At 38.9% G+C, this 20,948-nt stretch overlaps 1 protein-coding gene across 3 annotated transcripts in view; it reads left to right on the top strand.

Annotated features, from left to right (window-relative positions):
- ETV6 (ETS variant transcription factor 6) overlaps positions 1 to 20,948 on the top strand; it is a 322,433-nt gene that overhangs the window by 135,386 nt on the left and 166,099 nt on the right. For 2 of the 3 annotated variants that reach the window (XM_072653930.1, XM_072653929.1), the window contains one exon: positions 1,050 to 1,182. In XM_072653930.1, the coding sequence (XP_072510031.1) occupies positions 1,050 to 1,182 (133 nt within the window). The remainder of the gene's footprint in view (positions 1 to 1,049; positions 1,183 to 20,948) is intronic. The other variant, XM_072653931.1, reaches the window with a different exon arrangement.

The raw sequence follows: 20,948 nt of genomic DNA, 5'->3' as shown, positions 1-20,948 counted from the left end.
TTTGTTAAAAAACAAAAAAAGAATCCTTCCTACCTCACTAGGTTTATTTATATTCAAGGCAGGGTGCTAACCACTGGGGAGAATTTTTTTTAAGGCATTTATTCTTTTTCATTTGGCAAATACTGGTTGTTGGAGTTTAGCTGTGGAGCTAAGGCATTTTTTCCCCCTTCCTTATTAGGTCAAATGAATATGTCCAGTTAAATACTGCTAGCTTAATCCTGGAAACTTACTGTATTAAGAAAGAGAAAATGCTGATTTTGGAGATATGAGAATAGCTAGGAAGAGATCATTATTAATATTGTAAAAATTTACCTGTCATAAAGGAGAGTTAAATGTTATTGGGATTTTTTTTTGGTAGCAATTTAAGCAATTAGAAAAATAAGAATTTTCTAGATTATTTACTATATTCATATAGATATACATGCCACTGTAAGCATAAGCTGTATGGCATGATCTTATTAATTGTGAGTATAGAACTCCAGCTTAGGAAATTGTTGGTTTTAATGTACTAGTAAATGTATTTATTTTACAGTAAATTAGAAGAGATTTTAAGAAACATCTCCTTAAGCCTCATTACTAAAAACCTCCCCTTCATTCCTTTCTTACTATATTCAAGGAAACCACAAGGGTATCTATTTTTCCACTTCAAAAGGAAAAAAGCTTCCTGATGTTACCCTACAAACTCATAAACTCTTGGGAATCTGAAAATTCGCCACTTTATTGGTTGGAATTTAGGCCACATTCCTTTAAATCAGATCTCTTTGAAAGAAAAACGAATATATAGGTATACCCAAATAATTTTTGCAGGCCATATTCAAATGTTATTCAGGCCAGATTAGAGAAAGGAGGGTCATCCATAGTTAGACCAATCCAGCATGGGAAAGCTTAATAGGAAGCGGCAGATTAAAATAGGGAATCCTGGGCTGACCTCATCCATGAAATGTCTCCCCCTCTCCCTCTTCCCTCCAATGCTTTCACACCTCCATTCCAAGGTTCACATTGTCCTTCTTTTTCCCTCTCCCCTCTTTTCTTGCTCTTATTTTTAACAGCAGGAGAGAATTTCATACACCCCTCCAGAGAGCCCGGTGCCAAATTACATTTCCTCCTCAACTCCTCTTCATGTTCCAGTGCCTCAAGCCATCAGGATGGAGGAGGACTCTATCAGACTGCCGGCACACCTGCGTGAGTGTTACCAAGGCCAAGCTGGCCAACCCACCAGGGAGGTCCTGCTGAGGGAGGGCAGGGGTTGAGGGAAAACTGGAGGGCCATCCAGGGAGTTGCTCTGAAAAGCCTTTCCTAACTCTTTCTTCCTAAATGACTTGGAAATGCTGAGGGCACATGTTCCTCTTCCCAAGTGATTTTTTTTTAATTCCTCTGACAAAAAAGAAAAAAAAAAAGAAACAGAATTTGAAAATGCGTAAAACATTTTAGAGTAAACGTGTTACTGGGTTGATCCTGAGATTTTGAATCTTTTTGGATTCTCTCTTGACTTTATTTCTGAGACTTTATTTCCTTTTCCTCTCCCTTTTTGAATCTGCTTTTATCCTTATTTTTTTGCATTTCTTGTTCTTCCTTCTCTTATGCCTTTTCTTTCTTTCTTTTCTTTTGCTTCATTCTCTCTCCTTGGCTTTTTCCTCACTATTCAGTTTGGTCAGCCCTTTTAGTCAGGTTAAGCCAATGGATCACTCCATACCCTCTTCTATTTTTTTTGTAGCCTCAGCTATAAATCTTATGGACACTCCCAGTAACATGGGAAATTATTTGTGCTGACTCATCTGTGTCACCAAGTAGTCCCCAAAGCAAATACCATACCTGTTACTTTATCCTCATCTGTTCTTCCTGTGCTGCCCCTTAGCCCAGGTGATAAAATTCAGTTAAGGGTATATAGAAAAGATGAATCAACTTGATTCTCTCCGTAATGACTGTTGTGGATAGAATACCAGTAGCACTTCTGTCTCCTTAATTGTCTCAGAAGGCCAGTCCAGTTCTGGAAGGTGTAGGTCCAGGATTGATATGGTTCTGGGACTTGACTAGGTTGATTTCTGACTTCCTTTCACTGATTTCTACCTCTTTCTACACATATATAATACTCTGTGATCTTGTTGACACGTGCATACATATATATTTACATACATATGTATATACACTTATATAATATACTTAAATGTACACACTTATATATACATGTATACACACCTAAAGATTCTAGACTATATGTATTCTATATATCTATGCACATATATATAAGCCCACTACTTGAGTGAGTAGTGTGTGTGTGTGTGTGTGTGTGTGTGTGCGTGCGTGCGTGCATGCATACATACACACATACACACACACACACTCCAGTGGGTACAAATTTCAATCATCTTCTCATAATCATACATTCCCTAAGTAACCACTCTGTGCCAGGCACTGTGCTGAGGATTGGGAATGGAGGGGAAAAAGTACTCCTTGCTCTCAAGGAACTCAGTCTATTGGGAATCTTTAAATCTTCTCCCAAGGGTTCATAAAATATGTCGGAGGCTCTCCCTCCAGATCTCTTGGCATTGCATGGAGGCCAGTGGAGCATGCGGTCTCTTTATCAAAGGATTGTAGTCCCAGATCTCTAGGGGACCTTCAAAGCCATCTAGTCCAGCCTTCTCATTTTTCACATGAGGAAATTGAGGGGAGGTGAAGTATTGAAAGTGAACCCAAGGTCCTTTTACTCCAAAGCCCATATTCTTTCCTTTGTATCACCCCTGCCTCAGTTATCTCTTGATCTCTCTTTGTGGCAGAACTGTTTTCTTTTCTGATCATGCATGTTTGTGATGAGGTCCTTGATTGTATTTTTCCTGAATGATGTGTGGTTGAGATGATGTTACAGGCTATTCATACCCACCATATTCCTCTGTATTGTCTTTTGGATGGCTTTTAACTTTACAGTATTGAACACTGTGTATTCTGTGACTTGTAGCAATACAGTATCACCTGCCATGTATTGTTTTTCAAAAGTTGATCTTTGCTTCAGGAAAAATCTGAGGTTATTAAATCTCCAGTGCATATTTTCAAAGATGATTCAGCCAGTTTCTCTCTATGTATTCAGTTCTAGGCCTAGTTCAATATCCATCCACAGTTACCTGTTCAAGGAACATTTACTAAAGGGCCAGGTAACATGGGTTGTTCATCAGCCACATATTTCAGTGTGGGCAATAGGCATTCTTTCTATCCCTGGGGTTTTAAGTGTGGATAGTTGGGCTGAGTTTTTTGAGAGTGTGGATCTTATATGGGAAGTTCTGCTGTGTTTGGGGGCTTGATGTCATCAATACAATGTCATCTATAGAAATAGTTGCATCTGAGGGACTTTACTATCCTTAGGATTTTCCTCTTTCATTTGGGCTTTGTGTTGAAATCCTCCCATAATAATGGTAAAAATCCACATCAGTAATGTCTCTAGCTCTTAGTTTTATGCTCTACTTGATATTAATCATCAGAATTTTACCGAATATTTGGTATAATTAATAATTAATTAATAATCTCTGTTACTTCTTCCAGGGAATCATGTATGATTTTGGCATCCGCATAGGAAACACCTTGATGTTGAAGATGTTTTTGCATTACCAAACTAAATGCTTTGTATAATCAGTTTCAATAGCCCCTTCTACATAAAATATAGATGCTATTTTTCTTTAAGAAGAAATAGAATCTGGGATAAAGGCAGTTTACTGTAGAGACTTAATTGTCACAACTGGAGGCAGATTGAGGGAAGAGAGGAAGGACTGAAGGAACTTCCTCCTCAAGAGACCAAGTTAACCATCAGAGAGAAAGAGTCTAGAGAGAGTATTCTTGAGAGAACCAAGTTTAACTCTCCTCCTGTGGAGAGGTTATTAGGAAGAGAATTCTTGAGGGCATGGGACAGGTAATCTGTAAACTTTTCAGAGCTGAAGGAGATCAGTAGTTGCAGTTGATGGTGGAAAGTGACTCCAGTTGGGTGCTTTCTGTGATATATTATTAAAATATGTTTATATCATTTGTTATACTCTTAATACATCATATAGCCATAGCATTCATGTTTATTTTAGCCTGTGAGACTGACGGGTTTGATATTGGGAGAGATGAGCAAAAGTTCATGGGAGAAGACATTTCTCCACTTTATTTGCAAACCTAGAATGGGGACACAAAGCTAATTGTTCATGAGTGAAGTCATGCAGTTTTCTCAATTTTATTGGAGGTGTGATACCCCTAGACTCTGTATCATGCATTGCACTAGTTGAGAACCATACCAGACTCCTCTTCCCTAGCCTACAAAGCCTGCTACTTGATTTATTACCTTATTTTCTATTCAGCTCTTAAGGCACTCAAGTAGTACCTTCTACTATTTCCTTGTAAATTAGTAGAAATACACGATATCTTTAACCTATTAGCTCTTAAGCTGCACCATGATTTATAAAATCAGAGAAACTCCTTCTCCTCCATAAATTTTCATTCAATACCAAATGGCCTAGTCTCATAGGCTTAAATAAACATCACTTTCACTGGCTTTCCAATTTATTGACAGTGTAACAAAAGGCAACAAAAATACATATATTTATTTAATTTTAACACTTGATCACAGAAAGAAAGATGATAGTTGGAGTCACCTCTAACCATAAGCTGCAGCTACTGACTTCTCTTCAACTCAGGAATGCCCACCACTTGATTTTCTCAGGCTGTCAGTCATAGTCTTTCAGGAATTCTCTTCAAGGTGCCTTCTCTATGGGGTAAGAGTTAAAAACTCAGTTCTCTTAAGAAATGTCTTGACTCATTCTCTCAAGAAAAAAGTCTGTCTAGTCTCTTTATGGTCAAGATTGTTAAAAGTCTCTGAGGTTTTTTTGTTTTTAAAGGTACCAGTATCCATAGTATCTGTGGGAGGAGCTGTTGAAGCTGGGGTTACATAATCAACAGACAAGCAGGGATTCTCCACATTTTTCAGTCACTTGTGACTTAAAAGTACAGTCTACAGTGAATATTATTTTTTAAAAAACCTGTTGATTCCCCTATTAAATCTTATTTAAGGATCCTTTCAAAATGAATGTAGATTATTCTTATAAAGATTTTTATAGCAGTGGGGAAATGGGCATATGGATTAGTGGTGGTTGTTGCTTAGTTGTTTCAGTCATGTCCAACTCTTTGTTACCCCATTTAACATATCATGAGACTGAGATTCAGAAATTAAATAACCTCTGAGATCACACTTCTACTAAGGATCAGGATTCGAACACTGGTCTCTCAACCTTAATACAGCCTTCTTTCCACTATACTAAATTGTTTCTTTCTGTATAATTGAAACTTTTAGGGGGTTATCTCTTTAGAACTGACAGGGAACTAATCTGGTCTAGCTCCCTTTTACAAATGAAGAAACTCCCTCTCAGCTGCTAGTGCACCCCATCCCCAGACTACCTCTTATTAATTTTATCTTTATTATACATCTGCTTACATATGTACCTATTGATTTCCCTGTTAAAATGTCAGCTACCTGAGGATCAGAACTGTTTTATTTTTGTCCCTGTTTCCTCAATGACTAGCATAGCTCCTTGCATATAAATACCTAATAAATGGTTTTTGATTGATCCAGAGAAGTTAAGTCATTTTTCTAGCATCACCAAGGAAGGTGTGACAGAACTAAGCCTAGAACCTAGTCGTGGGCTCTTGGTACCACACCTCATCTCCCACAGGACTTGTGGTATGCATTATGGGATCTTTCCATTCTGGATCTGTGGAGTGCAGTGACCTAAGTACTTCTCCCTCATAGTCTACAATGAATCCTCTGAAGATCCAGGCATCCAGGCCCTCACTCTGCGTCTCTGTTGGGGCTTTCTAAATGAAGGCAATGCTGAGCTATCCTATCCTATCCTCCTGTGTTAGAGAGCATGACTGTGTTATTCTTGGTTTTTGAAAAGAATCTGTTTTCAGCTTCTAATTCTTGATGCTCTACTTCATGCATAAAGAACTACCCCAGCTAGGCTGCTGATCCTAAAAGAGAATAAATATTATAACAAGGGAATAAGGTTATTGCTGTTTTAATCTGGGATTCCAGACAATTCCCAGTAGAATGCTCATGGAAAGTCCGGGGGAGAATCTGAAAGCAAAGACAGCACCAGGACATTTATGGTACTGCGAGGTTGAAAACATTTTTAGCCTCTTGTTTTAAAGAGATACTCACCAGACTGGTATGCCCCCAAAGCAGCTCATTTGAAAGTCATTTTTCCTTCTCAGATCTCCAGATAAATCCTGCTTGAGAGCCTTTTTTTTTCCTCTTTTAAATCAGTACATATTCTTTTCTCAGGGGGAAAGTCAAGTAAGCAGCCCACTAGCTAGAACATTCAGTCATTTACAAGCTTGCAAACTACTGCTTTTTAAAATGCTTTCTCATCAGCATTCTCAAAGCTGTTAGTCCTGTGAACCCAATGCCATACTTTTAACAAAGAAATTTCAGCAAGCAGGCTGCCCGTGCTAATGGAGAAGAAAATGACAGGAATACCTTTTCTCTTGACTTTCTTGGTGATGGGAGGTGAAGGGCCAATAGGGACAGGCAGATAGAGAAGCAGAGACTCATGGTGATTATGTGCAACAGGAGATGGCAGATCAGGGCAACAAGCCTACAAGTTCTACAAAAGTGGTTCGAAGAACCAGCTTGTGATCATCATGTCTGCAAACAGAGGGATAAAGCACTTTTTTTCCCTTGAAGATAGGAGTTAATTTTTTTTTTCTAGGAATAGGCAGGTAAATGTAGATAGTTGTCCCATTCTTTAAAACATTCATCCAGCATCTTGAACTGAAATATACAAGATCTACTAGAAAGGATGTACCCCTTTTAAAATCAGAGAATTTTAGAACTGGAAAGATACTAAGGCCCAGGGAAATTTGTCAAGAAAACCCCATTGATAGTACTGGCATACTGTGGTCCTTGGGGTCATGAAGAGTCGGACCCAACTGAACAACAACTGAGCAAAACCATGCAAAAGTGGAAGAGGTGGGATTAGAACCCAGGTCTCTTGATTTTTTCTTTTTTTTCTTCATCTTGTGGAACATTAGGCAAGATGTGAAAAGCTAGGTCAAAGGCCATCTATGACATGGCAACATCGACATGTTTCAATTCTTGTTATCCAGTTTGTGGAATAAAAGAGTTAAATATTAATTAATTTTGAAGGTTTTTTTCAGCTTATTTAAAATGTGGTCCACTTAATCATGCCTTTATTTTAAATATGTAGGCAATGTGGCATTCTCCTTAAGATTTTCTCCAGAGCCCATGCAGTCTTTTTTAAAAATCTCGGTGAAATGGTGCTTAAAAATCAGAACTTATGAGTCATTCATATTTTGTAGGTTTATGGTTTATGGTATTGTGGGTTAATAAACAGTCACTAATAGCAACATTAGTTTTCTAGAATAAGAACTCCAGAAATAGTCCCATTGGCTGGAATTCCCCTCCTTAGGAGTCTTCCAGCATTCTTATACTTGCGTGGGGGTTTAAAATAATTTAATTTAAAACCTGCCTTTGGAAACATTACCTTTCTGCTCACCCACTTGGTAGACTTACATTCTCAGGAGAATAAACTGAGTTTATCAACAGTTCAACTCCTAGCAAAGTTGTACCCAGAGTGAAACATCGAAACAAAATCTAATTTTAGTTCTGTTTGGCCAACATGTATAAATTTTTTTGATTTTATTTTTAATTTATGGAATAAAACAGCTATTTTCATAACATACAATTTTTAAAAAGGTGGTTGTACATGAAACTGTAAATCTACTATGCACAACTTACTATTCCTTTGACACATGCAACAAAATTATTTGAAATATCCTGGCTTTGATGGGACAGAAGAAAGTCTCTTCCATTATTCAAAAACTGCAGTCCCTGGATCTTTTCTTATTGCTATAAAGTCTGCTTCCTCTGAGCAGAGCCTTCCACATTCCACCTGGTATTGCATTTTTGTGCTTGTTTTCTCCCTTCCCCTGTCCCCAACCCCTTTCCACTCCAAAGACAGAAGAACCCAACATAATGGATTGTGGATTCCTTGTCTTCTTGGGGCCTGTCTATGGAATGTGACTTCTTACTGCTTGCTTTCTTGCCTCTGTTCCCAAAGCACTTCCTACATTTCTTATTCCACTTTGATATTTTATTTTATTTGGAGTCATTTGTTGTCTTATGACCCCTATTAAGCACCATAAATAGTACAGGGATCATTGTTTTGCCTTTCATTCCTTCTGTCTCCAACTTTAATAACTCCTATTTCTTTGGTGCTTTAAGGCTTACAGAAGAGCCTTCTGAACAGTTCTGCAAGATATATTGTGAAAATAGGATCATCCCTGTTTTACGGATGAGGCAACTTTTGAAAGAGAGGTTGGCCATCTTGCCTAGGCTTTCCAATCAGATGTGCACAAAGCACTGTACTTAGGCACTTGGGATACAAAGGCAAATTTAAAAAGCGGCAGAGCTGGGTAGCTTAGCTTCTGGTTCGAAATGCAGAACACTTTTTACTTGGCCAGAGCACTAATGAATTTGTGTAATGACTGTGCAGGCACTCAGGACATTTTATAGGATGGTCTTACACCCTCCTCAAATCTGATGAGATTAAACACTCAAGGGAAGATCCAGAATAACTGAGAAGCCAGGTAAATGCATTGTATTGCCTTTCCATTTTTCATGCTTCTACATGAATTTTGGAAGTTATTTTCTCTTACCCCAAAATATTACCTTTTCTGAGGAAGATGGGTATGACTTTGTTTTAAGAAAAGACTTTAATCCTGTTGTTAGAAGATACAGATATATGACTATAATACAATTATATTGACTTCCATAAGCTGCTAGTGCCCTCTTTTTTAGTCACCTCATAATTAGTGAAGATCCATTTACATTAATCATTCTGTACGTCCGGCACCTCTCAGCTCTCCTGTCTAAACCTCTTTCTGCCAATACTTAGGATCACACACCTGAATTGTGAGAGAGCCCAAAGCCTTTGCCTTGAATCTGCTAGCTCTTCTTTTGAACATGGCTCACCTTCCAAGATTATACCTAAGCAATCCCTCCCCAGGATTCTTTTTCTTTTCATTACCTCTGATGGGAATGTGGCCTACCTTCTTACTTGTCACCATTTTATCTGGTGGTACCATGCGTTCATAGATGCATAGGTGTGGAGAAGCAGATTTCTTCCTTTTTCAATACCCAAGGAAGAGATGGCTACATTCCACATAGTGGCTAGGCAAGAAAAGTGGCAAAAAAGTAATTTTTTGAAGACCTACCTTTATCACTTTTTTACATGAAAAATGTTTGAAAGGTTCCTAGTTTATCAGGTACACATCGTGATGTAAAAGCTTTGGTCATCTGCTTCAGTCAGAGACGGAGAGAAAGAGAGAGAGAGAAAGAGAGAGATAGAGATAGAGAGAGAGAGAGAGAGAGAGAGAGAGAGAGAGAGAGAGAGAGAGAGAGAGAGAGAGAGAGAGAGAGTAGTAACATTAGCAAAACATCCAATATGCTTTGGAAGGGAAATTTCCTTTCTGGGTTTGGTGTCTGAAAGAATTCCCGATGTAGACAGTCACTGATTCCCAGCTCTATACTTCCAGATAAGGAAACATTTTCAATAAATGCAGCTATTTAGGGCTGTCATACACACACACACACACACACACACACACCAGCTCTAAATAGCTGTGTGTATATATATATATATGTGTATGTGCATGACCTTTTCTTATGGTGATCAGTTATATCTACAATATTAGAAATTGTCTTAATATTGTTATAAAAATAGTCTTGATCTCTTCAGTCCTCTGTAAGGGTCTGGGGCAGGGAGTTCCGACCACACTTTGAGGACTGATGCTTTATGGCAAACATAGTGAACATCTCAACATATAAACGTTGAAGGTAGCTTTCCCTTGATCTTATTGTACTGTGAGTCTCTAAAATAACTATTCTCTCCACAAAATCTTCCCCAGCCTCCAACATATACCTTGCTACCCATTTTCCTTAGGTTTCCCCAATGATTAAAAGACCATGCTCTTTCTTCTTGTGTATTTGGAGCATGGAATTTAAGACCTTCATATTCACGTCAAGAAGCTCTGAGTTTGAGTCCTACCCCTGTCTTACACATTCTGGCTCTATGATGCTGGGCAGGTCACTACCTCTCAGCGTCTCAGACCAGTACTCTTAAGTTGCAGTTAATCAGCAGATCTGAATTGGTAGAATAAGTTCCTCACCTGGAGCTTTACCAAGTCAAAAAAACCCCTCAAAATCACCTGTTTCTATCTTTCTATAAAACTTGTAGGTACAAGCAGAAAAAAATTTTGATCTTTCAGTACAGGTTGCAGATTTGAGGCAGATCTAAGGTGGCCTAATTTTGGAACCGTCTTGTCCCCTTTTTTGTATTCTCCAGCACAGTGCATTGGAGATCGTAGGCATTCATTAAAGATTTTGTGGAGTTGAATTTTAAACTCCTTGAGGGCTAGGACTGCCTTCTGCTAATGCTTAGCACAGTGCCTGGAGCATTTATAGTTTAGTTGTGCCCAGCGTTTCACGACCCCATGGACCATATTGTCCATGGGGTTCTCTTGGCAAAGATACTGGAGTGACTTGTCATTTCCTTCCCCACTGGATTAAAGCAAACAGGTTAAGTGACTTGCACAGGATCACATAGCTAGTAAATACATCAATCTGAATTCATGCCTTCCAGACTTGAGGCCCAGTGCTCAATCACCTAATTACCCCACCTGGGACATGGTAGGTGATTAATAAGATTTATTGATTAATTGATTGCTGAAGCACTGTGCTGGGTGTGGGAAATATGGAAATAATTCTAAAACAGGATCTCAGACCTTAGGGATCATGTATCAATCTCAATTAGATAAAAAAATGTTTGAGCTTTCTTGAAATTACTTTGCCTTACTTTGTGTTTACTTGTGCACATGTTGAATCTCCCTTAGTAGAACATATGGTTACTAAGTGCTGGATTCACAGTAAGGAAGACTTGGGTCTGAACCTGCCTCTGACACTTCCTAACTGTGTGACCCAGGGGCAAATAGCCCAACACCTCCCTGGCTCATCCTCCTCATTATAATAATATCATATACCTCACAGGGTTACTGTGGGCCTCAAATGAGATAAAGTACTGGACAGGCCTTAAAGTACTGTATAATAGGTGATGGCGGTGATGATGCTGATGGCCATGGTGATAGGTTAGTGAGGTGGAATGGTTTACTAGACCAACTCTGAGTTTTGTCATTATACACACGGCACCTATCTGGTGAAATGAAATGCATTGAAACCCATTTTCCCAGTGTGCAAATTCCTTATAACCATTGGCTTAGTCACTGGAAATTACTTAACGTCATTCTGATAAGGGTCATGGAGGTAGTTACTATCCTTTCCCAAAGGCATGGAGCAAGTACTGCCCTGCCACCTGGACTCTGCTCCTTCCTGGTACTGATTTATTCTCTTTCACTTCTTCTGTTGGACATACCCTGGGGAATCTTTTTCTCTCTTTGGTTCCTTTTGGCCTTAAGGAGATCTTGGTCTCTGGCTCTGGGCTAAGTGTGGATTCTTAAGTCAAGTGAGTCATCCTACCCTGCCCTTTCTTTGCTCTGTTTTCAGGTGGGCGGGTTACTACTACCCAGCCTTTTGAAATTAGCCTTTATTTAGGTTTCCTGTGCATCATGGATGCAAATAGCCCTCTGCTGGGGATGTGTGGATCCAATAATAGAAATGCAAATCTTAGAAATGGATAATGTGTATGAGGATTGAGTGCAGATGGGATGATAGAAAGGAGGAGTCTGAAATGTACCAGGAGACTAAAGGCTGCTGTGAAGAGAGCCTGGGATTGGGAGTTTGACAATGGGGGTTAGTATCCCAGCTGCTGGTGCGTGTGTGTGTCTGTGTGTGGGGTGTCTGTGTGTGTCTGTGTGTGGGTGTGTGTGACAGACAGACAGACCAGCAAATGTTGGGGAAATGATTTCACTTCAGGGGGTCTGGTTCTTCATCTTTAACATAAGGGAGCTGGAGGAGATGACCTATGATTCTCATTTCACTCAATGCCATCCTGTAAAATCTGTATCTGAACTCCATGATCTTTAGGTTTGGAGTTTAGGGATCATACTTTCTCTGGATCAAGGATTCTTAACCTTTTTGTATGTCATGAACCCCTCCGGCAGCCTGATGAAACCTATGGACTCCTCAGAAATATATTTTTAAATGCATAAAATATGTAGGGTTACCAAAAAAAAATACATAGGGTTACCACATTTATATTGGAGTACAATTTTAATATCTTTTTGAACATGGCTAAATAAAATTTATTTTATATTACTTTATATTTGTAATGGGTTTTATATTTCTTGCTTCCTTAATAAGTAGCGGAGGAGGAGGGGAGAGGATAGGGTGAAGGAGATCATTTAGAAATGAAAAATAAAATAAAATTGAATTTGAAAAGTAAAACACCAAGTTCATAAACTCCAGGTTAAGAATCCCTGCTCTGCAGGGTAAAGATTGTATTTGAATGAAGCAGGTGAAGTTCTTGGAGACAATAGGGGTGAAGGGGATGGGGGAAACAAATAAAACAGTTTGAATTAAGGAGAATTAGCAGAGGCAGCAAGGAGTTCAGGTCCTTCTGCTTCAAATATGGCAATATTGATTTTGAAATACTGTAGCCGCGCAGACTGATACATCCTGCGCCATTTTACGAGGGAGTGACGTAAGTGTTCCAGGGTTCTATTCAACCAGTCACATTCTAGTCAAACTATAGGGTATCTCAAAAGTTTTAGTGTGGTTTAAGTTTTAATTATGTAATTTTAATTGTGTAAAACTGCACCAAGACTTTTGGGACATCTCATAAATGAGGAAGAATCCCATTCATAGAAACGTTTTGCCAATAGCACCTCATTTTATCTTCAGAACAACCCTCAGCGAAAAGTGTTATCTCCTTTTTATAGATGAGGAACTGAGGCAAGCTGAAATGACTTGCCCAGGGTCACTTCCCTAGGAAGTGTCTGCAACAGGATTGAAAGCAGTCTTCCTGACTCCAGGTCCAGTGCTGCCTCTCTAGCTGCAGAGGAAAGGGAAGGGAGGATTAGGAAAGGCTTCATGTGGGTTAGGGCACTTGATCGGAGCTTTCAAGGAAGTTAGGGAAGGACTGTGAAAGGTGGGGTATGAAGGAGGACGTTTCAGGTGGTGATAGTAGTCACCATTCTGCGGGGGCACTGTGGGACAACTGTATCTAATGTCATAATTTGATTCCAGAAAATTCTGAGAGAAGAAAATATTTTCCTTTATGGAATGGATGTGGAGGGGAGAGAGGTAAAGGGAGAGACTTTATACAGCACAAAATCCAGAACTGTGATTTCATGGGTGTATGGGAGCTGAAGGTATATCACCTTCCTTCTCCAGCGCTGATTGCAGCAAGTCATGTCTAACTTTATAGTATTAGAGAGTGTCCTAGGGTGCTGGGAGGTCATGGGATTGGTCCATAATCAAACAGCAGTGGGGTAAAGAACCTGCGGCCTCAAGGTCATATGTGGCCTTCTAGGTCCTCAAGTGTGGCCCTTTGACGGAATTCAAATTTCACAGAACAAATCCCCTTAATAAAAGGACTTGTTCTGTGAAGCTTGATCTCAATCAAAAGATCACACCCAAGGACTTAGAAGGCACACGTGGCCTCCAGGACACAGGTTCCCTACCCTTCCATGTGCCAGAGACAGGTCTTCCTCATTCCACATTAGCTAGATCTCTGTCCTTTCTACCACATTTTCTCTAGACCCAAGAGGAGGATGTGTAAACTCAGAGCTAAATTTAGAACTCAGAAAAAGGAGTAAAAGTTATTCACTATCATGAGTGCTGTCCGTTGGTAAGAAATAAGATTTGTACCCTGGAGGCGCTCCCATGCTCAATGAACCCAGACTTCAAATTTCAATAACACCCAACATTGATTCACTCTTGGATGATGACATAGCTCATATTTATACAACACTCTTAAGTTTTACAGAGAGGCAAGAGAGCTTAATGGATAGGGAGCTGGCATTAAAGCCAGGCTTACTTGGGTTCAAGCCTTGCCCTGGGCCATTCAGTTCTAGATAACGATGTTATCTAGTTGTGTTCTAGATAAGTCACTGAGATTTAGCAGTGGCAGAACAGATTACCTGTACTAATAGAGAGAGTTTCCTCACCTAGAAGTTCCCTGTACCAAAGAAATTACAGTTCTGGTCCCTACCCCTAGACATAGTTCTTTATCCACAACTACTCTGAGGTAAGTGCCTATTATCCTCATTTTATAGACAAAGAAAGGAGACAAGAAAGGCTAAGTACCTCCCTGTGCTGAGGTCACATGGCTGGGTGTTAATGTCAGACCTGGGATATTGCCCCATGTAACTCTTGACTGCATGTCTAATACGTTTTTTCTTTACATAGTGGAACATGACTTAATTTTCCTGTGTCTTAATTTACTCGTATTCACATTGGTGGAGAATGTGGGGGAAACTTGGGGAACTCAATAAAAACAGAAAAGAAATATAAAATATCTTATGAAGTATCTTATGATCTCCAGTTTCTAAACATCCTTAGTCACTTAGGATCCACTGTTAACATCAATTTCCAGTGCAAATGGTGACTGCAGCCACTTTAGGAGATTGTACTTTAAATACTTTAGCTCTGATTTTTATGTGAGGAAAGTGCTTTTGTAAGGAAATATGATAATACAATGCCTAACTACTGCAGGATGCTTACATATGATTTCTGTAATTTATGCTAGGTTAATCCATTTGTAATGCCAAACCAATAGATTGGTTTTAGACTTTGCCAGGGAGCTAAAGCTAACTCCAAGTCTGGATAGTGTAGTGCTTGGCCTGGGACTTTATAGTCTAGTCCTATTATGTGAACTATACAGCTGCCTTCAAAGCCTTTTCATTTGGCGTGACCCCTAGACCTAGACCCTGAGCTGGTCTTTTGCCTAGGTCATTGTAACTGTCTGCATGACCTCATGGTGCAGTATTGTATAAAATCCTCTTGGAGGTCAAAGGAGTTTGCCTCTGGATAAAACCTCTTCTTTAATCTTTTTAGGTGATAATTTGCCCTACTTTTTCTCACTTACTAGTTCCTAATTGAATTTTATAGAAACAGCTGATCTGCATGTATATCTCCTTCCTTCTGCTGGCTTCAAGTTAGTAGAATATTAATTAAATATGAGAGAAAGCTGGAAGAAACACAAGAATGAACACTTCTAGGTTCTAAAGTGAAGGTTTTGCCACTATATTATAAAGCAGTTTTTTCCACAAAGTAGGGGGTTGTGGCAGGACCCCAAGGTGGAGCGTTGTGATCAACCCTTTGGAGAGTGGGAAGTTGGGAACACTCTACTCTCCCTGGGAAAGCCAATCACGCCTGTTTCTAACACAACCACACCTCCCCTTCAACCATTACAGCCCAGCATTCCTCAGCCCTTTTTCTGCTTTCATTGTGCGAAATCTCAACCTAACCCTTCAGTCCCTGCCATAGGCCCCTTAGCCCAGTCACTATTTCATGTCCTAAATTGGGTCTAAATCACTTAAATCACAATGATAGTATTGCTTATCTCCTTTGATCCTTACAACAACTTTTGTGAGGCAGATGCTGTTATTATCCCCAATTTACAGATGAGGAAACTGAGACAGAGAGGTTGAAGGTCACATAGGTAATAAGTGTCTGAGATGGGATTCAAATTTGGGTTTTCCTGACCCCATCCAATATTCTGTACTGTTCCACATAGCTGTAAATAGCCCCAGATGATGAGCAGGTACCACTGGGAAAATTCCCAGCCCTCACCTCCTACCCCCATAGAGTGAATGGCATTTATACAGTTTATAAATATACATATGCTGGGGATATATGTTCCAACTTTTTTTTTTTAATTGATGGGGTATGCCATCCAAAAAGTTTAGAAACCACTGCTTTAAAGTACATTCCCAGCCAGAATATTTTTGATGCCATACCTTCCCCTCCATTTATTAAATCCAGTACTATTTCCCAGGGAAATCTTTCTCAGCAGAAGATCTGAACTAGTGATTGTAGTTTCTTGTTTCCAAGGCAAAGGAAAGCATATTGCTTTGTTGGGGAGTATAATATAGTTTGCATCACATTCTACCAGTACGAGAGTTTTGGGTGTACTTACTCTTGCCTCCCCCTACATTTTAAGTTCCTGAAAGTCAAAGACTGTCTTGTTTCCATTTGCCCAGCACAGTGCCTTACACATAAAAGGCACACTCAATAAATGCTTGTTTAATTCAATTGGGAGAATGAGAGTTGCCTAAAGTATGGGCTGTTAGTGACCAAAGCTGACCTGAGATTTTATTCTCTTTTCACAAGTAGTTCTATTTTAGGTCACCAATATTGAGAGGTTAATATTAAGATCAAAGATAAGGGAATGGTACTTTATCTTCTGTCTCTCCATACCCTGATAGGCATCATCAAGCCAATCTACAAACATTGATTATATGTCTATTATATGAGAAGCAGAGAGGAGAGCAACAGTCAAGAAGACAGGATCAAGGCTCACTTCTGAGACATAAATAAATCCATGAGAAATACAAAATAAATATACAGGTAGGACAGACAGCTGGAACAGAGGAAGAGCTGGTGAGAGGGGATGAAGGAGAGCCCTCCAAGGATGGAGAGGCTGTACAAAAGTTGGAGATGGAATGTTATGCATAGTAGACCAGTTTGCTTGGCGTGTAGAGTATATGATGGGGAACAATGTATATAACTTGCTAGAGACGGGGGTGGAACTACATTGTAAAGGATTTCAAAATGCCAAGCAAAGGATTTTACATTTTATCCTTGAGGCAACTGGGAGACATTGGGGATGCATGGGATTGACCCGATCACATCTGTGTTGTAGGACTCTCACTTTGGTAGCCTCGTGGAGAATAGATTGAAGAGGGGAGATATGGGAGATGGGAATACCTGTTGAGACTACTATAAACATGCAATATAGAACAAAGTAGTCCTAAAATCATTCAAGTTCACAAAGCCTGTTATTTTGATATTTTTTGAGATTAATGTAATTTTGGCGCATTTTCCCTCTAGAAGTAAATTTGATAGGGTTGGAAATTCCCCTTGACATACAAGGTTCTCTCTTTTCCTTCACTTTCTCTTTCATTCTGATTTCTTCCACACAACTGTTTTCTCAGCACCAAACTCCCACTGTTTGTTTTTTCTCACTTCTTGTTCTGGGTTACTGGAGCTATTTTGTCAAAATCCCCTCTGTGAATACAGAAACGTTTTTGTTTTTTCTGTGATCTGTGTCAGGCTTGTTATATCAGTTTCTCAGTCACTTTAGGATTTAGTACCCAGATATCTGGGTTCTTATTCTGATCTTTTAACCACTAGAATTCCTTAGAAGAGTCATTCATTTATTGATTTGTTTCTACACAAGGTTTATGTGTTTCTGCACAAGGTTGGGTTGAAAATGTCACAAGTTTTTTCTTTTCAATTAAATCTTTACGCTCCTAGATCATATACCAGGTACAAGCACAGAGGTACCTGAAAACCCGTGAAAATGAGTTTTGTTTTTACCAAACATGTTTTTGGTTTTAGTGTAAAAAATCTTTTTTTTTTTTTTTACTATCATCGTAGTCACTGTCCAAGTAATGATTGTTCAAAATAAAATATTTTTAAAATATTTTAAAATATTTTATATTTATTTTATATTTAACTATTCTATAAAATATTTTAAAATATCGCTTCTGAGACTTTGTACAAATTTTAAAAAAACTTGAATCGAGTATGGCATTTATTAGGTTCTTAGCCCCTAATTGTGTTTTTAGAAGCTTCCAGGAATGTATGTGTAGAGCCCATAGAAGACTGCATGCCATCTTGGGGAAGGAGGGGGAGAAAATTTCGAACTTAGGGAAGTGATCATTGAAAATTGAAAACAAATAAATTAATAAATTTGGGGAGAAAAAAGAAAAAAAAAACTTCAAGAATGATTCCTGCCACCAAATGAGTTCAAAGGAATGGAGGTTCTAGCAGGAACGCAAAGAAACAACTAGGTGTTTTAGCACTAGCAGGAAGCTTACTTAGCTTTGCTTATACTAGAGCTTATCTCTTGTGCTTTATCCACTGGGAGGGAAGATGAAGGGGTGGACCTCATTAGCATGGTCTAGTATGATTTTAGGATCATTAGATTTAGATCTGGAAAGGATTATAGTGTTCATTTAGCCCAGCCCCCTCATTTTATGTGAGTTGAGAAGGGAAGTCATTTGCTCAAGGTCACATAGCTAGTCAGTGACAAAGCTCAAGATACCTTGGGTAATGAAAATGCTCAAATCCCTGCACTTTAATGTGGATGTAAATCTGTAGAGATGGTCAGCCTCACCCAAAAGTGGGACAGATGGTCGCCTACAGTATGTGATTTGCACTGGGCTTGGAATCAGGAAGACTCATCGTCATGAGTTCAAATTCAGCCTTAGACATTTTCTAACTGTGTAATCCTGGGTGAGTCTCTTTTTTGCCTCAGTTTCTCATCTGTAAAATGAGCGAGAGAAAGAAATGACAAACGACTCAAATATCTTAGACAGGAAAGCCCCAAAATGGGGTCACAAAGAGTTGGACATGACTGAGCAACAAAAATTCTGCACATAATACCAAGGAAAATAAAGCATAAAACCATTCAAATTAACCTAAGAAGAAGTTAGAAATATTAGCCAGAGTTCACTGGGAACTAAGTAGGAGGATCTTAACTCTTTGTAGTCTATCTCATTAGCAAAGAGCTCAAAAGTTTCAACGATAAATTCATTTCTGAGGAGAGGGAAGCAGGACAACATTCTTTTTTCCTAGCTCCTCAAATGTAAGACAATTGATTTCCTAATCAGCTCTCACCACGAACACAAAAATGGCCCTGTGACATCTAGCAGGGGTTAAGCCTTTATAATCTTTAGGAAAACAGCACAGCCCATCAGAGTAAAATTAAATAACAGCCCTAAACAAAATACCCACCGTAACTACATCAACGGCAGCAAAGCAACTTCAGGCTGTTTATGCTTCTATGGGCTATGTGATTTCTTTCCAGTTCCTTAAATAATTTATTTCTAGGTAAATAATATCTCCTTCAGAGGTTTGGGACAGGAGTAGCATATTGAGATTAGATCCCATGAAATGGGAAATTAAAATCTTAATCTCATAGAGCAAAAATTCAGTATTGTCTTAGTTCCTCGTATATCTCATCTGCTGTTTCTGTCTCATCACATTTTGCTTTCCTCCCTACTCTGTGTGCTTGAGGTCTGTCTTTTGTTTCCTAATCTTGGCCTTTTTTTTTTTTAATGAAGAGATTTGAAATGGGAAATTAAAATCTTAATGGGAAGTCTGGCAGTTTTTCTGCTAATATCTCCTTTCTGTAGTGTTTTTCATAAAACGTAGTGCATTATTCACTTCATTTTGGCTGTTCTTGGCTCTCACCCACTCAGTGATTCATGATGTCTGAAGGATTAGTTTTTATAAGTCTGAGTGGTTTTTTTTCTTCCCTCTCTCCACCCCTAATTTAAAATCTTTGATGGGAAAGATTATAATTTTACCACACCTTCCCTCCCCCCCAATGTTTTCCCCACCCTTCTAAAAAGGTAATCTGATATTTCTTCATATAAAATGATATAGACTTCCTAACCATAGTGTTTGAGTATATGTAGCCCAGTTCTAACCCAAGTGAATGAGTATATGTAGAAGAGTGCTGATGAAGAGGAAGAAATGGAGTGTTACTTGGAAGGTGACTAGAATGGTAGTAACTTCACAGTACAAGATGACAGAGCAAGCTTGTGTATATGCTAGACTAGTGGTTCTATATAAGGAGATACATGTCTCTTTGTAAATATGAAGTGACATCTTTAGCTACTAATTATCTCAGTCATAGGAGACTGCTCTTTGAGTCACAGGCTTTGGGGATCAGAGCAGCAAAGACATGGAAGAGAGAGAAGAGGTAAAGCCATGCCAGTGGAATTGATGCTTCCATAGCTGAGCTATGGATTCAAACATTTCAACTGTAGTGGCAACTCCCCCTTGCTGCCCCCTGCCTGAAAGTAGCTTTTTCTTTTTCAATTTTCGTATTTTCAATTCACAAGCACTTGTTTTCTCTCTTCCTCCCATCCCCCCAAACAAAAATAAAAACAAACAAATATGTATTTGTTTACAAAGCAAATCCCCACGTTGTCCATGTCCAAAAATGTCTCTCATTTTCATCTTGACTGTTGCTTCTGTCATCCCAGGAATCCTGGTTGATCATTATACTGATCAGAGTTCTGAAGTCTTTCAAAGTTGTTTGCCTTTATAGTATTGGTGCTATTACATAAATATTCTCCTAGTTCTGTTCTGCTCACCCTACTCTGCATCTCTTCATATAAGTCTTCCAAAGTTTCTCTGAAACTGTCCCATTAATCATTTCTTATGACACAGTAGTATTCCATTACATTCATATGCCATAACTTGTTCAGTCATTTCTTAGTTAATAAGTAGGTAACCCTTAGTTCCTTGTTATCTGCTATAACGAAAAGAATTGCTATTAATATTTTTGTACATATGAATTCTTTTCCTCTGTCTTTGACCTCTTTAGAGTATGGGCCTAGAAGTGCTATCACTGGGTCAAAGATGTATGTACCGTTTAGTGATTTTTTGGATATAGTTCCAAATTGCTTTCACAAATGGCTAGACCAGTAAACAGTTCCAACAGCAGGGCAGTAATGAGCCTATGTTCTCACAGCCCCTCCAACATTAGTCATTTTCCTTTTTTGTCAAATTAGCCAGCTTGATGGGTGTGAGGAAGAACCTCAGAATTGCTTTAATTTGCACTTCTGGAATTATTAGTGATTTGGAGCATTTTTTTCATAGTGTTGTTGATAACTTGGATTTCTTTCTTTGAGAACCGCCAGGGGTGTTTTAAAGACTTGCCTGCCAAAGGTTCTTGAAATGATTCTGCTCGAAGGCATAAGCTGAGTGT

The sequence above is a fragment of the Notamacropus eugenii genome, chromosome 3 (assembly GCF_028372415.1).
Source record: "Notamacropus eugenii isolate mMacEug1 chromosome 3, mMacEug1.pri_v2, whole genome shotgun sequence".
Lineage (NCBI taxonomy): Eukaryota > Metazoa > Chordata > Mammalia > Diprotodontia > Macropodidae > Notamacropus > Notamacropus eugenii.
Note: the sequence above shows the minus strand (reverse complement) of the source record. Positions and strands in the feature narration are given on the sequence as shown.